The sequence below is a fragment of the Tetrao urogallus genome, assembly GCF_951394365.1.
Source record: "Tetrao urogallus genome assembly, chromosome: 5".
Taxonomy (NCBI): Eukaryota; Metazoa; Chordata; class Aves; order Galliformes; family Phasianidae; genus Tetrao; species Tetrao urogallus.
Window position 1 is genome coordinate 11,109,488 of NC_136818.1, and position 16,671 is coordinate 11,126,158.

General features: G+C 41.8%; 1 protein-coding gene across 4 annotated transcripts in view; it reads right to left on the reverse strand.

Moving 5' to 3' along the window:
- Positions 1-12,685: 12,685 nt before the first annotated feature.
- The window catches only part of USP33 (ubiquitin specific peptidase 33), a gene marked incomplete at both ends in the record, with an annotated part of 30,408 nt that continues 26,422 nt past the window's right edge, over positions 12,686-16,671 (reverse strand). For all 4 annotated transcript variants that reach the window (XM_079535984.1, XM_079535982.1, XM_079535983.1 and 1 more), the window contains 3 exons: positions 12,686-12,843; positions 15,163-15,231; positions 15,992-16,094. In XM_079535984.1, the coding sequence (XP_079392110.1) occupies positions 12,686-12,843; positions 15,163-15,231; positions 15,992-16,094 (330 nt within the window). The remainder of the gene's footprint in view (positions 12,844-15,162; positions 15,232-15,991; positions 16,095-16,671) is intronic.

The following is a 16,671-nucleotide window of genomic DNA, read 5'->3' on the forward strand; positions in this document are numbered from 1 at the left end:
AATGAAAAAAAAAGGCAAACCCAAAAAGCAGGATGTTGTCATTTATGCATCAACATGAAAACTGCCAAGAACACACAGTTGCTTTTGGACGTTTATATTTTCTTATTAAGTATTAAACTCAAATCACTGCACTTAAAGGACAGAATCAGACATGTCTCAGGACAGAGCTGGAAAGGACAAAATCCCACTGCTCTGCTACCAGCCAGGATTCTCCGAAGGGGAAGCTGTTGCTCTGATCCTTCTTACAGCAGTTTGTCTGGCACATATGCACCCAATTAACCAAAGCAAATATTTGTATTTAAATACTGTTAACTGAACTAGTAAAAACACCTTTAAAATCTTGGATAATTAAATTTTCTATCTTGCCAACAATCATATTCTATGTCTTGTGACGAAGTTTGATACACAAAAACAGTAAGGGAGAGCAGCTAATGGAACAGAGAAAACATTGTTACAAGGGGAGTCAGCTATTTTCAGAAGTAACAAGATAGAAAGCTTTCAGCTTAATGCAAAGCAAAAATATTTAAATAGATTATCAAGTAAAACTTTAACCAAGGGCCCACGAGCTCTGAAACAAGCAACCAAAAAGGAACTTGGTCATCACAGAGAACGGTCCTGCTGCATTTCCAAAGGGCCAAGGATTGGAACAGCTGATCTTCTGGCATGTCCACATTTAGCTGAATTCGTTATAAGCATTAAAAGCTTAAAGTAACTTTCAAGAACAGTTGCTGTAATTTAAGCTTTTGGTCTGAAGATATAAAAACCTCCTCTATATAACCGTCTGTGTAAGCAGAAGTAATTAATTACAAGCCTGTAACTAATACACAGGACTGAGACACAAACTGTAGAAGTTATCAGCCTATTATGCTACAAAACCAAAACTGAGCATTTTGCTTTGATTATGAAAATGCACATAACCTTTTGAAAAGCCTTCTGTTTAAAGAACAACGTCCAAGAAGAAAGTGCTACTAAATGCTTACCTCTGCATTTCCTAATAGTATTTCAACAGGTTTTCACAAAACTAAAATAAATGCTTAGAAAAGTTTTCCTACAGCAAAGGCAGTTTTCGAAGCACAAGCCACGTTTATGGTATTGTCATAGCTAGAACAATATTAGACTTAAGTGTAATGTTTATCAGAAGCAAGTTTTTATAAAAAGCAGCCTGACTTCCAGCACAGTACACTTAATTTGGAAACTAAGAACTTTCTCACTCCAGAAGTGCGAAAGTTTCCCCTTTCTGTACCTTCTCTCCCGCCTACAGAGGTGGAAGATTTTTTTCTCGTTCCAAGATTTTAAGGACAACTTCTACAAATATCTGCCTGGAATAATCCAAGTGTATTTAAACCAACCCCAAAGAAAGGGAACAATAGAAAGGGAACAATAGTTCTCCCAGTACTGCAGTTCTAGAATTTATGTCAGTACAACGTAAAGGTATGGATACAGGCAAATGCTAAATACCTGCAAAGCAAGCTGCCTCATGCAAATCTGGTTCTTTACGACTGAAGAAACCTGTAGCAACAGTTCCTGCAAAATGCAAAGACTTCCATTTTGGGGAAAGCCCTAAGAAAGCAACCACTGACAGAGAAGCTGCAAAGACGTGAAAGAGAGCTTTTCAAATGTGAAAGACTTATTTTTAAAAAATGGTAATAAACATCTGGAAATGGGACAGACTGCCAAGACTTCTATTCCAACTCACTGAGTTCATTTTGAAACATGAGGAAACCGTTCCCTATTTCACTTACCCAACACAGTGGCAGAAGAGCAAAGTGGAAGCCTTATCACCTTGCAGGCACCAGGCAACTATCAGTGACAAGATGCCAATCTACTCCCAGTACCCAGAACAGTCTGTAAGAACCAGAACCCAACATTTCCTCCAGTCTCTTGGAAATACTGGGAGAGGGAAGTCTCCATTCTGTATGTAGCAGACAGCAAAGGGGATCCGACATCACACTACATTGGAAATGCCAATAAATATCAAGGCAGCCAGGCATTGTTTAGCAATAGAACAGAAGGCCATACGATATCCTCCTAAACTGCGTGAAACAGATCTAATCATTTTTGCATACTAAATGTGTAATACTGAGTTCAAAAATCCCATTTACTAGTTCTCATTTTCCAGACATAAAGCACAATTGAACTTCATCACTAAATTGCTCAGTAAATAAGCTACTTAATACTGCCTCTCTCTTATTAATTAGATATTTGTAGTATGCAATGCAAAGAAAAATCATTTTAGTTTACAGTGGTACAACTGAGAACTGCAGGAAGTTCTATTACCGGACAACAAAACAAATAGACACATCAGAATTTCAGTTTCAGGTTGTAACTGCTGCTCCTTATTGACACACATGGCCACATTGCGAAACAATCCTTCACAAAAAGTCTTTACTGTAATTTCCAGGACATACCACGTTTCTATGAAATAAGCATAAAACTTGCACCCAAAGTTGCTCACATTCTGAATGACTCCTTAGAAGCCACATGCTGAAGGAAATTGCTAACTAAACCCTTCTACAGCAAGGGAATTTCATGAATGGCTTCAACTGAGTGAAAATTTCACCCAACTAACACTGATATTTTACTGCATACGCTTTTCCTTAAAAGAACTGAGTTTGTCTCCTGCAGACAACTTTTTCTTCAACCAATGCTTTTCCAGTCCTTCCATCAGCAAGGGGGAAAGTGTTGTAATTAAGTGTAAGCAGAAATACATGGAAAAGACACATCTTCAGGGGTTGTAAAAGTCAGTATTTAATACAAAACATGGAGTACGCTTAAAGTTTTGATCTCTATATGTTATCAGTTTAGTAGTAATGGCAATATCAATGGAAAACATACAAATACACCTAGAACCACCAAGTAGCTATTATAGTTCATCTAATAACGACTGCTTACTTACTGCTGAGTAACAGTTGGAAATCTGAATGCCCAGAACACCTAGGTGTTCAGATTTCTTTTATGAAAGTTTTGTTATCATTATGCATCAGCCTCAGTCTAAATTAGTAACAGGAAGAGTTTAACCCCAAGACCACAGCCCCTGTCAGCACTCTGGGATAATCAGGGAGAGAACACAAGATACCATAAGGATGACACAGAACCTTAAGTTCTCCCATTGCTATCAGGGCTGGGTGACAAAGGGGAGCTGGGACAGCTGGGACACACGGGCACTACGGGAATCATTGCTCTAAGTGGAACAGGAGACTGAAAAGTATTCCACAAGCTTGGGACATACAGAGATCAGATCTGCAATGTCTTTTGTGCTCTGCGACAGGAGCTGCGGGCGTACAACAGCCAGGGTTGAGCACAGCAGCAGCACAACGTGCCGGCACCGCGCGCGTCCGAGCCACGAGAGGCCGGGGGACCCACGGCTGCAAACGGCCTCGGCCAGGAAGGACCAAGGGGCGAAGCGGAGCCGGAGGTTCCTCGGCCCCTCTTGGCCAGCCGGCAGCCCGAGCCCCAGGCGCTGCCGCACGTTCGGCCCTGAGGCGGCCGGAGGGCTCCACCGGCGGGGTGGGGCGGGCGCCGCTCTGAGGAGCGAAGTGCGGCCCGGGCAGCGCGAGGTGAGCTGAGGTGAGGCGGGGCCGGGCCGGGGCGGGGGAAGGGAGGGAGGGCCGGGAGCGGAGCCAGTAGCGCTTCCCCGGGGCGCCCGACCCCGCCCCGCTTCCCGCGCGGTCCGGGGCACGCCGGCGGGGAGGAGGCTGATCGCAGGGTCCCCGCCCCCCGGGCCCCCGTTACCATTACCCAGCACGCCCAGCGCCGCGCCGCCATCCCGCAGCCGGCCCGCTCCCGCAGGAACCGCGCGACCTCGCGAGATTTCCCCTCCCCACTCCCCCACTTTCCCTCCTCCTCTCCCATCCCCGCCCCGCGACCCGGCCCGGCCCCGCGCGCACACGCACGCTCGCTCAGACCCAACATGGCGGCCGCGGCGCCGCGCACGTGTCCCCAGCCGCGCGGTGTCAGACCGGGCGCGCGCACGGACACCCGTGCACGCACGTAACGCCTGGGAAGGGGGGTCACGGGGAGGGACAGAGGGGATGAGGGAGGGGGGAGGCGGAGCCGCCGCGCACGCGCAGGAGGCGCCGCTGCCGGCCAGCTGATTCGAACGGGGCGCGCGAGCAGCCACCTCCTCCCGCACGCGGTGGTCACGTGGGGGCTTCCCCCCGCTCCTTCCCTCCTCCTCCTCCTCCTCCTCCTCCTCCTTCGCCTTCCCCCTCCCCTCGCGGGTTCCGAACTCGGCACCATCCGGGTCCCCCATTCCCCGGGGCTGGGCCCGGGCCCGGGCCCTCACCTGGCGCCCGCTCCTCGGCGCGGCCGGCCCGCGCAGCCCGGCGCGCGGCTCGCTCCCTCCGTGCTGCCCGCACCAGGCGGCGGCGGCGGCGGCGGCGGCGGCGGCTCCGCACAGCGCCTGCTCCCCTCAGCTCGGCGGCGGCGGCTCCTTCCGCTTCCTTCCCCTCCCCCTCCAGCCACTGCGGCGGGGACCCACTCCCTGCAGCTCCGCCTGCTGGCAGAGGGCGGGGGCGGCGGCACGGCCTGCCCGCTGCCCCCGGGCGGGGGGCTGCGCTGCCGGGTGAGGCCGCGCGCTGGGCGGCCCCGAGAGGTGGCCCGTGCGGGGGGCGGGTGCCCGGCGGGCCGTCCTGAGGGGACGGGGGGGGGGGGGGGGGGGGGAGGCGCGGCGCCGCTCGCGCGTGCGGCTGAGGCAGCAGCGGCTGGGGCGCGGCGGGATCGCTGCGGGCGGCGGGCTGCCGGCTGCGGGCTGCCGGCGGGCACCGCTTCCCGGAGCGCGCGGCGGGGGCCGTGCTGCCGGGAGAGCCCTTCCCCTTCTCAGCCCAGAAAGCGCTGCTCCGCGGATCCGCGTCCTGCGCTCTCTGGCCGGTGGCTGAAAATCAACCGTTCACGTCTTTTTTTTTGGCATCCTCCTCGTTCCCTGCGAGTCAGCCTGTTTACGTGGTGGGACTTTATTTACCGATGCCTTTTCCCAAAGGGAGAGGATCTATCGTGTAACTCTCGTTCTCCTCTAACCCCACTGTTATGGGGGTGCTTTTTTTTTTTTTCTTTCTTATGTATTTGGTGAGCTTCAGGTAACGAGGATCAAAATATTCCAGTTTTCTATGTAAACGCTTATGAAAGGCAATAAAAACATTATAATAAGAACATCTAGCAACTCTGCAAATTACTGGAAAATCCTTGACTAAATCAGCTTTCTGTAATAGAAGATTACCTAGAAAAAAATATTTTCAATTTCTTTTAAGGAAAGGCGCTGTGGCGGTCAGACTGATTGTGCTTCTGTACGGAAAGGATCTTTTCCCATTTAACAACACCATAATTGCCCCAATTACTAGTCTGGCCATGCAGTCCTGCAGTCTGCATAAAAACCTCAGTCGCTTTTCCACTTTCCCAAGCGGTTTCCACTTTTCCCTTCTTCTTGTTGACTTGGAAATCCTGCAAAGGGATTCAAAACAACAGAAATCCCACAAGAGGGAGAAGGAAATTTTTGTTGTTGACTCTGCTGCTGTTTTCATGTAGCTTTCTGTCTGTGTGCCCAAATCTTAAAGAGCAGTGGAGCCTTTTGTGTTGTTATTGCAGAAGCACCTGTAAGCATTGACTGCGATCAGTGCAGAAATATGTTTGCTCAGCTCAACAGCTGCAGCAGTTGAAGACATTATTGCATTGCAGCCAAGTGCTAGCGCTTTCACAGTAGAACTGAGTGTTCTCACAGCAAGATCTATTGTATTTTGTTCAAGTTCCCATGGCTGCCGAAGGGCGCAGTTGAGCAATACAGCAGAGCTGATCTGACAGCCTGCTGACACAAAGCAGCACCCTTTCCCCACACCCTCCCCCCCTAACTGCACTGGTGCCCATCTGAACACCCAGTAAATCAGACCTTTAAGATACCAAGGAGCTGTTCCCATTTCTGGGGTTTTAATAACCTAAGAAATAAACTGCTTTGGATGATGGACAACAGAGGCAGCATGTGAGAAGTTGGGGCAAAGGTGTTGCCAGCGGTGGGGAGGAGCGGGACTACTCTCTCTTGGCAGAAGATACTTTTTGGCAACAAGTTTGAACCAGTCCAACCATATTGCCTAACCACACCCGAGACCAGGATTTGCTTTGAATTCACTGAGGAGTGTCTACATGCTAAGCTCTGCTATCTTCCTTAAGAAGCAATAATATCTAGTGATGAGATGATAACAGAGCAACCATTGTTAATGGCACAGTGCTTTTGGTAATGGCTCCTGTTAATGAAGGGGATGCTCCTGGGCTGTGCTCCACCTCTGTATGCCCCTGCTTTCACTGGAATGAATCCAGCAATTGCGTACCCACAGGGCAGTTTGGCTCAGCAAGCCTCCTAAAGGAAAATAACTATATGTAAAGAGGAAAAAAAAAAAACAAGCCATGCAGAATAAGGAGATCAAGCATACTTACTATGCTTATTCTTATTATACTTATTGTCTCCACCCAAGAAAATTTACATTTAAACCCTGAGAAACCTGCTTTGTTTGAAGCTGGTTGGATGGGGCTCTACTTTGACTCTGTTGTCCCCACAATTCAAACTTTTTCTATTTGTTCATGCTATCTGGCAGCTCCTTTCCTGCAGGAGGCTGTAGTAGCTTCTAAATAATTCCTAAGCCTATAGGAATATGGTCCTGCCCAGCACCATCACATTTCTGTAACACATTTCCCCTTCCCCAGCTACTTATATAATCTATCTAATCCATAAGCATTGGTACAACCATTTTATCTGTCAGCAAGTTATGCCATACACCAATAACTGGTAACTATATTTTGCTGTGAGCAGCCTCAAGTAATTCACAATGCAGTAGCAACCCTTCTGGCCTTGCCACTGGTGGTAGTAAAAAACAAAACAAAACCATTCTGACCAAGGGAAAACTGTGTTAATGGCAGCTTTTCCTCATGTTATGATGGGACAAGCTAAAAAAGAGTCAGCCCCACCTGTAAAGTCACTATTAGCTACAAAATGAGATCTCCACCATTTCACTGGAGCCCCCGCTCATATTTGTGCATAGAGGTGCCTAAGACCATAAGGTCCAGCACTGACAGAGCTGTTACGGGGCTCATGCTTTCAGTGGTAGCATCACTGTTTCCACCTATTTAACATCTCAACAAATAACATAACTGCTTTTCCATTATTAAAGCAAATGGGTTTTTTTGTTGGTTTTTTTTTTTTTTTCCTAACATTTGACAAAACAAAGCTGACTCTGCACAATTCAGCACAATTCAGCAACTGATCTGAAGGACAGCTAGGTTAGTTATGGTATTTTTCCAGTATGCTCCAAAAAGAGCATTTGCCTACCCAATGCTGCTATTAAACACAGGGTTTATGGTCTCAGCCACTGCTCCAGGATCTATGCTGGCTCTACAGCATCATGCAGGAGGGAGATTACAGTTGAATTCTTCTCTGTAGTTCAGCTCAGGCTTATTTGCTGTTATTCAAGAGAGCTGTATGGGACTGAGTAGTTTGTGGGGAATTGCTTTGGTGGCTGCACAGTAAGTCCTGGTCAAGAGCAGAGACTTCCTGAAGCCAGCTGAGCCCAAACCTAATAAACCATCCTGAAATGGATGAGGGCTAGCTCAGCACAACTCACTGTTACTCTTAGCTAATCAACTCAGTCTTAAACCAATCAGAAAACTTACTTATTCATTCAGCTTATGAGTTTCCTATTGCAGTATCAAGATCCCGTTGCTTAAATCTACCCATAAACAACCTTTACAAGGAAACCTCTCATAAGAATCCATAAAATCAATGAGTGATCTGTTCCTCACAAATGGACTTTTTTTTTAATCTGCATATCTCAGCTGACACACTGTTAGGAGAGAAAAATTTTGTGATAATACCAGCTTTTTAATGAAAAGTATGACTCAGCTATTGTAAGCAAGCACCTGTAATTTTAGATGCAGTATAAACAGGGCCATTTTTACCTTATGATGTGGCAGTGCTCACACGTTTACAGAGGATAAAAGCTTTATCGCCTTGTTGAATCACTGAAAGCTAGGCTGAAGCTATTAACTGAAGACCAGCCAAGTGTTTTAAATAGCAATATCTATTACAGAATGTTTGCAAGAAAATAAGTTATGTTTTTTCTCTTTTCAACCCCAACTCCAAAAGGATCCAATAAGATAAACTGAGTTTGTAAATAGATAATTTTGGTGAAATAATGTTGAAAGCAATTTGTCCTTCTTTGTGACACTTCAGAAGTCTAGAATTCTTACTTTGCTTCCTGCTACTAATTGTCAGCTCTGGATGGCTTAAGTATAGAGGGAAGCCAGAAAAGCCATCTGTTTGGAAGAATGAAAAAGCCTAGTTGTTTTACTCATTTCCTGGGCAAAATGAAGAGCTGAAAGGTTTTCAGTGAGAAAACTGCTTAGACTGCACTAAGCCAGATGTACACAGGGAATTCAAAAGGAATAAATGGAACAGGATTTTCTTAGTTTGGTGTAAAATGGTTGTATGGCAAGTAAGAAGAATCTGCTTGTTTCTTCAATCAGATAATCTGAACAATTTTTGTACATTTTCCAAATCTCAGGTTTGCTTTTCTAAATTAGCTTATGTGTGAATATTGATTAGAAACAATTGTCTGTAATACAAAATGGAAAGAAGCTCCTTGCATTTAGTCCTTCTGAGAAATCACAGGATAGCTTGTGTTACTAAAAGCCAGTTACTTTATGAGCTTTGAATCTGAAAAGCAGGATTCTTACATAACGCATTAGCACTGTGCATTAAATTACACCAGATTTCATAAGAAAACGTCAGCCATATTTAACTTCTGCTCCACAAATCAAAATTGTTACATCCACTTAATGTATTCTCTAGCCAAGCATATTCCTTACTCTTTTTGCTGATACCCCACTGCCGGTAGGACAAGCTGCTAACTGAACAGCTAGTCATATGAAACTAGCCTGCTCTAGGGTTGAAAAAATACAGGCTCATACACACTCGCAGAAGGCTTGAAATATAAGTTCTTTCAGATATCACTGAATGTTGTGCTATGCTGAAAGGACAGACTTCTTTGAGTATTCTGTGCCTCCAAATTAGGGACTAACACTACTCCTTGTTCGCTCCAATCTTCAGACATCTCCACTTTGATAGCCTGGTCAGAAGGTAACTCCAATCAGCATAGCTCTATTGGCAGAGCAGTCAGAATTCCCGTGTGACTATTCCCAAGCAACTTTCAGGCAAAGCAAAAAAGACTAGAACTTCCACATGAAATATAGTTTTGTGGGGTAAAAGAGATTAAATTGAAATAAATAAATAGACAAATAAATAAATAAAAATAAAAAAGAAGCTTCCATGCAACCACATATAGTAGGTTGCAAGTCACAGTACAGCATCTAGAAGATAGAGCAGTAAAGTTCTAAACCAAGATCTCCTTATCACAGCCAGGAACGTGTGGCAACAAAGGGTGTATCTGTTCTCTCCTGAATTCAGATTTGGCAGGTTTCATACCAGAGAGATGTTACCCTACAGCAATTTTTGTTAGATGCTTACAAACATGTTTTTGCTGCATTCATGCATTTCAATAGTTGACAACAACAACACTTCTCAAAGTATGCAGTTACCAAAATTGATTGTGATCTTGTCTGATACGCATTAGTAAAAACTCTTTTTTGCTCCATTTAATCTTCCCTTGATAGAGTAACTGAACAGTGTATTGAATCTCTAAGTTTCCTAGCAAGCTTTCAGGCTGACAGAAAGACTGACACCCATTATAGAATTCCAGAGTCATTTATCTGTTTAAAAACGTAAACCTTTATCTGATGCATCTACTCAGGATCACTATTCCAGAACAGAAGCAAAAATAGTTACTGTAGTGCCTCCAGCCAATTAAGGAACAGCAGAAATAGATTGTGCATTTCAAACATAAATTGATACAAACACATCACCATCATCAGATTCAGCCTACAGAAACAGTTTTCTGAATAAAAAAATGAATTTTTATCATAATCCATCTCCAGAACTTCCTCCATCACCTAATATTCCAGAAACAAGAAGACAGGCTTATAAGTCAGTAAAACATCCCAGTAACAAGGAATAATTTTACAACTAACTTGCTTCATTAAGCATACTACTTAGCTCTGAGCTCTCAAGTATACTGTAGAAGTGCCTTGTTTTGCTACTAATTCAACAGCTTTTTGGTTCATCTTTTTGCCCCCAGTTATACCTTCACTTACTTTACACAATATCTGAAGCATCCTTCTGGATGCTGGAGGTTCCAATAAACACTCAGCTAAACTACTTGCAATAAATAAATAGACAACAACAAACCCTGAAAAACATAGAGAGAGCAAACTTCAGCTATTCAACTCCTCAGGCAGTTTTCTCCAGAAGAGAGAGTTAAAGTGACCAGACTGAACAGCAGTCTGTTGAGTTAATAGCTCAAATCTAGACTCCCAAGCCTCAAATAAGGCCTCCACTGAATTTTCCCTTCGTGAAATGACAGCTTCCCGGGCATCCAAACACACTGCTGTCTTTCCTCAACTGGAAACAAATGGACAAACAATCTAAGAAGACTGGTTAAAGGCTTATGGAGAAAAATCATTTCTATGCTCCCTTTCTGAGATTAATCAGCTATTAATCTGCTATTAATCAGATCTCTCTTCACAGTGCAGGTTTTTCTCCTGTAAGCACTGCAGTGCTGCCTGCCTTCCACTATACACAAGCAATCCATCTGGAGTTCTCCCACACTGTCTTATTTTAAAAGGCTATTTCCATTTCTGTGGCATAAAATCCTTCATAAAGTTCTCAAAGTGCTAAAAACAAGGCAGTCATCTTTTTGGAACCATCTTAAACACAAACACATTTAATCCCTGCAAACTTGGGAATTTCCTTTTTTGTTAGCATGACAAATAGTTGTAGTGTGAGGATGCCTGTCACTGAGGTGACAGAGGAACTTCACAACTCAGCTAGTTTGAAGCATCTCATTAGTGGTTTATGCACACCACAGTTCAGGACTGCAGTGGAAAAAAATTCTGCAGAACTGCTAGACTATTAGAAATCTAGAAATATTTCTATCTAAACCTGAGTCACCATTACTGAGGCAGATATTCCTACTCATTTAAGAAAACTGGGAGCAGTACATATGAAATCTCACAATCAAGCACAGCACCAAGTAGGGCAGAATAATTACCTCCTGTGCCTTGCATCGGATGTTTTTTTTGTTTGTTTGTTTTGTTTTTTTTCCTCTACAATTGGATTTTGACTCTTTGTCTGATCTGCTGTAATGCCCAGAATATCTGACACAGAACTGCTTCATGCCTTGGACAAGCTAATATCCCCAGCATCAAGCCTTTCTTCCTTTGCAATTTTTACTGGGGCAGTCTGTTCTATTCAACCTCCTATCCAACACATCAGAAGTTTAGGTTATAGGATACTGGGACTCTTACAGGTGGCTTTTTAACCACGATGGCTTTAAGTACTTTATAAAGTACAACACAAGTTTCATTTTATACTAGATATAACACTAGCCAGAAGAATGTTACATCAGTACTTTTCAAACAAGCTATACAACTGTCTACATCATTGCCTCAATATAAAGTAGCCAGGAAATATATGGGTGTGGGAACAATATCACAGTATTACTCCAAGGTTTTCATACTGATGTAATGCATGAAAAACATTTGAGAAGGCTTCCGACCCCTCCCCACGTTAAGGTTGTTTTTCCCCCTCCACCCCTTTTTTCCCCCCCAAAAAACCCAAACAAGTAGCCTCGAATAACACTGCTTATTTGTTAACTATCAGGCCAAGAAAAGACTAAGTGCCATTCTGCATTCCAATCTGACTCATTTAGTAAAGTTTTGCAATATATACATTTTATCCAGCTTTTCACATTATAGGTCATCATGCCAATGACAATACAATAAAATTCTTCAAAAGCAACTATCTGTGAATATAATTCAAGAGACCAGACAATTTAACTTCTGAAATTTATATCACTCATGTCCATAATCATTTTACATTTAACATTTCATGCTCTCAAACGTTACCCTAGAGAAGACTACATCTTTTTTCTCACAAATATTATTAATGCTAGCAGGTTTGTAGACTTACAGAAGCCTAAAGATGCAAAACTGAGCAGGTAATAACTTATGACATTCGCAGACTAAAACAATATTCAATCTACATTAATGTTTGATCCATTCAAATATGTTAAGTATTTGGATGTTACTCATTTTATATACTTACAGTGCAAAATAAGTGAGAATTTTTTTCCTGAGCATGTAAGAAATTAAAATCCTTTTTCTTTATCAATGATTACAATCCATTTAGAATATACTCTCCTTATACCTAGCATTGTCAAGACTTTACAATTAAGAAGGCAGAAGTTCGTAGGCATCAGAAGCCCAATCAGGAGGGTTATAAAACATCTCTAGAACTTTGCTCCCATTTTTCAAGCCTAAGGATATAACAGGTTTTTGACTTACACTGAAAACTCCAGAAATGACAGTGTTTTCCACTGATCAAACACTTCAAGAACAAACTACACACTTTCCAAAACAGAAACAGTCTTCATTTAAACAAATTGCAATGTATATTTCAACTTACACTTCGGTAGTTAATGAATGCCCAGTGAGATGTGCCTCCAATACACAAGAGAATAAAACTTTTAGGAATGTATTTTGGGCATTTTGTAAGGAAGCTGGATTCCTTACAAATTCGTCTTTTCCTCAGTAGCTACAGACAGTGAGTTTCTAATTCAATCTTCTCTTCTGTTTGCAAGATATCAGGTTCTACTGTAGGAGCAGGTGGTTTGTGTATAATCTCTGGGCCTCCACCATAGATTGACTGAAGAAAATTCCATGTTTCTTCAGATATCTGTCCAGAATCTGCACCTGCAAACATTTTAAAAGTTTTGTTTACTATTTAAAACAGTTCTATCGTGACTCTTCGAAGCTTTTAACAGATACAAGAAGAAAAACTTATTTCAAATTTAACAATCTAATTTGCACTTTTTCCTTTGCCAGCAACCAAACACAAGGACTTTTTTGTATTAACATTGTATTTCTTCATTCTTACAACTTATCTGCTCTCAAAACTATCCAGTTCTTAACACACCCCAAATACAAAACACATGAAGCATTTTATCTGAAATGTATCCATCAAGCTAACAACTGATAGGTCTTAGAGTCGGGGGGCTGCTTCCTGGTATGGAAGGATTCACATTAACAAAAATTCCCATCCATTACTGTGTAAACTGCAAGGATTCAAGCTTTGTGTGTCAAATAAATAATAGTGATCACAAAGAATAAAAGTGTGTGGCAGTGTAATGAGTCAGGCTGACTTCTTTTTGTTTACTTAAGTCTCTGTTTATCATCTCTTTCTTCCGGCTAGAGGTTTCTCTGCCTTCCCAGGTCAGCATCCAACAGTCTTTTCTGATTCTCAAAAAGTTTCAGAAGAGCAAGGGAACATCAGCATATTACCCCTCTATGTTTTACCAGAGTAATCCCGTCTGATAAAATTGTAGTGTATTCTTCACATTAACCTAGATAACAAGAGAACAAACTTCTGTTCTACCTGAATAAACATCTTTTCTTTAAGCAACTCATTAAAAACTTGCACTATGGCAAGTTTCTCGCAATATCCTTTTGTTACTACTATTAAAAAGTTTCAATGAGCCTAATCTCTACTTTAAAAAAGAAAAAACAAAAAAACAATAGCAAGGCTTCTCTCCCTGTCTCCTATGTTTTCACTCCTTGCCACTTGCTCTAGCAGGCCTCCTCCTAAATTTCCAAAAATAAAAGGTGCAAAGAGCTTAGGTTTGTTCATCCACACCGACTTAGCCATGCAAAGCTTCATATGGAACTCACGATGCAGATCCTATGCCAGTACTAATGAAGTTATGTTTGAATTTTACATTTTTCAGGTACTCAGAAAACAAGTCTGCCTCTGCAGGCACAGGAGTAGTTCATTTCCTTATAAAGCTTCCAGCAGTCAAGTGTAATTGAACAGGCACAGCAAACATCAACTCATTAGAACTGGGGTCAGGAGCACAGGATCACAGAATACTGTTTAGTGGCGCTCGTCTCTTTTTCTTCACAACTTAGAATTTTCCACAGCCTACTCCTCATAATCTCTACCCTAGTTCTACCTAATCTGAACCAAAATAGCTGAAGTTCAGAGTTACTAACTGCCTATTTTAGTATGAATTCTAATCTGATTTTATGTTGCTACTAAACACCAGTCTGATGTTTGAAGACTTACATTTAATTTCTGTGTTGAGAGCTTAAACCATTAAGATGAACTACAAAAACTCATGGGTGCAATAATTCACTCTGTTTTCAGTATGCTCTTCACATTTCACAAGTGGCAAGATTCATGTTGAACCTACTGACCTCCAGTGACTGCCACCTGTATGTCCCTTCAGTATGCTGAAGCATTAAATTAAATTGACTTTCACTTGGTAGCTGGCTTTTTTCCTCAACTTCAACACTGCAATAAATTGAGCATTTTAAATATTATATATAATATATTGATATTGATGTTATGCTTCCGGAGGAAGTCTGAAATCTTCATAAAGATGACCACATTAAATTGTTTTTTTCTTCTGTACCCACAATTATTCAAATAGATGGCTGGTTTTGACCATTTCACTGGAGAATAATTAAGAAAACAAATCTTTGCATGTCAGAGAACATTTGTAATATACAGCAGTAACTTGCAAAAAAAAAAATGAGCAACAATATTTAAGTATGATTGCCTTCTATCAGAAGTAGCCCTCACTTCAAATTAATTTCAAGATTCAAATAAAAACACACAGATAAATGACAATCTAAAAGCCAAACAACTCTAACTTTGAGAAGAGAAACCCAACAAAAACAAAGCAATACAAAGCCAAAACCACAATTTGCCCATTTTAAAGGTACTGTGCATCTCCTTTTAAACTCTCATCCACACTTGGATTAGCCTATTAGAGATATTAATTCTTTGCGAACGTATTTCTCGCTCAAAAAATGAGCCTTTGAATAACTGCCAGTTTCTCAACTGCAGTCCTAATTTAGTTTTTAGTTCTGAAAACAGAGTACAGATTCATTAGGTATCATCATTTCACCGTAACAGTTTAAGGTAAGAATTCATAATAAGTTTACTGAACTTGATATATCACAAGATAGCATCACAAGGAACCCAACACTGCAGTAGTATCAGACACCTACCTTGTTTTAGCACAGCATTTCCACATTTTGTTATTGCAATTTTAGCATTATCAATAGGACCGGGGGGATCTATTGTGACAGAAAGGATGGTTAGGAACAGCGCAAAAAACAAAAGGCAGATTGGAGTTTTCATTTTCAAATGGAAGGAGAAATAGCTAGTTTGTTTACTGCTTGCTTTTTGTACTGCCTCACAGTACGTTTTGTTAACAGATAACCAGAATTTTAATTAAGAGGAAGTTTTCCAAAACATTCACGAGTACAGTAAGTCTTTAAGCAACATCGAATTAATCCTCATTTTTACCCCTACCAAAATTGTTCTACATCTCATCTGAGTCTGTTTTATCATTTTATCAATATTTCCATTTCAAATCTTTAGAGGCACCTGAAGAACACTCAAGCTGTATTGTTATGGTTGTTACTCAGTTATCTTTAGGTTTTTGCTGTGAGATCACCTTTCCTGCAGAAACTGCAGCATTATTTATCAGTTTGTACTGCATATACATCCTCCCTCATATATCTGTATCCCTGCTGCTGCCTACAACCACCACCCTCCACATCAGCATAAATGTACAATGTTCCTTCCTCAGCTATCCCATTATCCACTACTGTGAATAACCAACATTTGACTGTACTTTGCAATTTGATTCCTGGGCACATTTACAACCCATGAAACCAACGTCTTAGATGCTTGCTCTAAGAACTTTTGTGCCTTCTCTTGCTGTCAATTCCTCCATCTCTCTACCAAAGTAGAAACATCCTGCAAAAATATTGCTACTGCGCAGAAAGAAATAAGAAAAGAACTGGTACTTTGAAATAAAGCATAGCTTACCACTGTCTTTGCCTTTTACAAATCCTTCCCATTCTCTGAACCACTGCATACTGATGCAGTAAAAAGTTGATGAAGATTCTTCTTCTTGGAATGCCCTATAAAGCTGTAAGGAAAAAGGAGCTTTGTTTTCTAGTTTCTTTTTCTTTAAACTCTTTCAACCACTCTAATTATAACAACATAGTACTATACTGCTACAGAACATTTTGAAGAATGATGGGCCATCAGGACAGTAAGTCTTTGGTGACTTCCTGAGATGAGATTGACGCATTGGTAGTAGCCTTCATCTGAAAAAAATGATTTGTTCTCTACTCAAGAACTTTCTTTCTCCTGAGAACAAGAGCAGGCTGGTTCTTAAGCACAAGCACTTACCAATTAAATGCTACTGGATAATTACTGTATTACTGTAAAGGTCAAACTTTCACATGGCAGAAGAAAGCTGAAGAATTAATTTTGTAAAATTGAACTGTTTTTGAAGATTTGCTATCTGTTTTATGTAAGGTTTTTCATGTGATAAACAATATTTCCATGTTTTTTTTTTTTCTCCCAATACTCTGAACAGGCCCAATGAGCTCATGCACTAGGACTTTTCATAACTTTTTACTTGCTTTAGATTAAAACATGTTAAGAACTTTGTTCCAATTAAAGCAAATAAATAAAAAAATATATCAATTTGAGCTGTT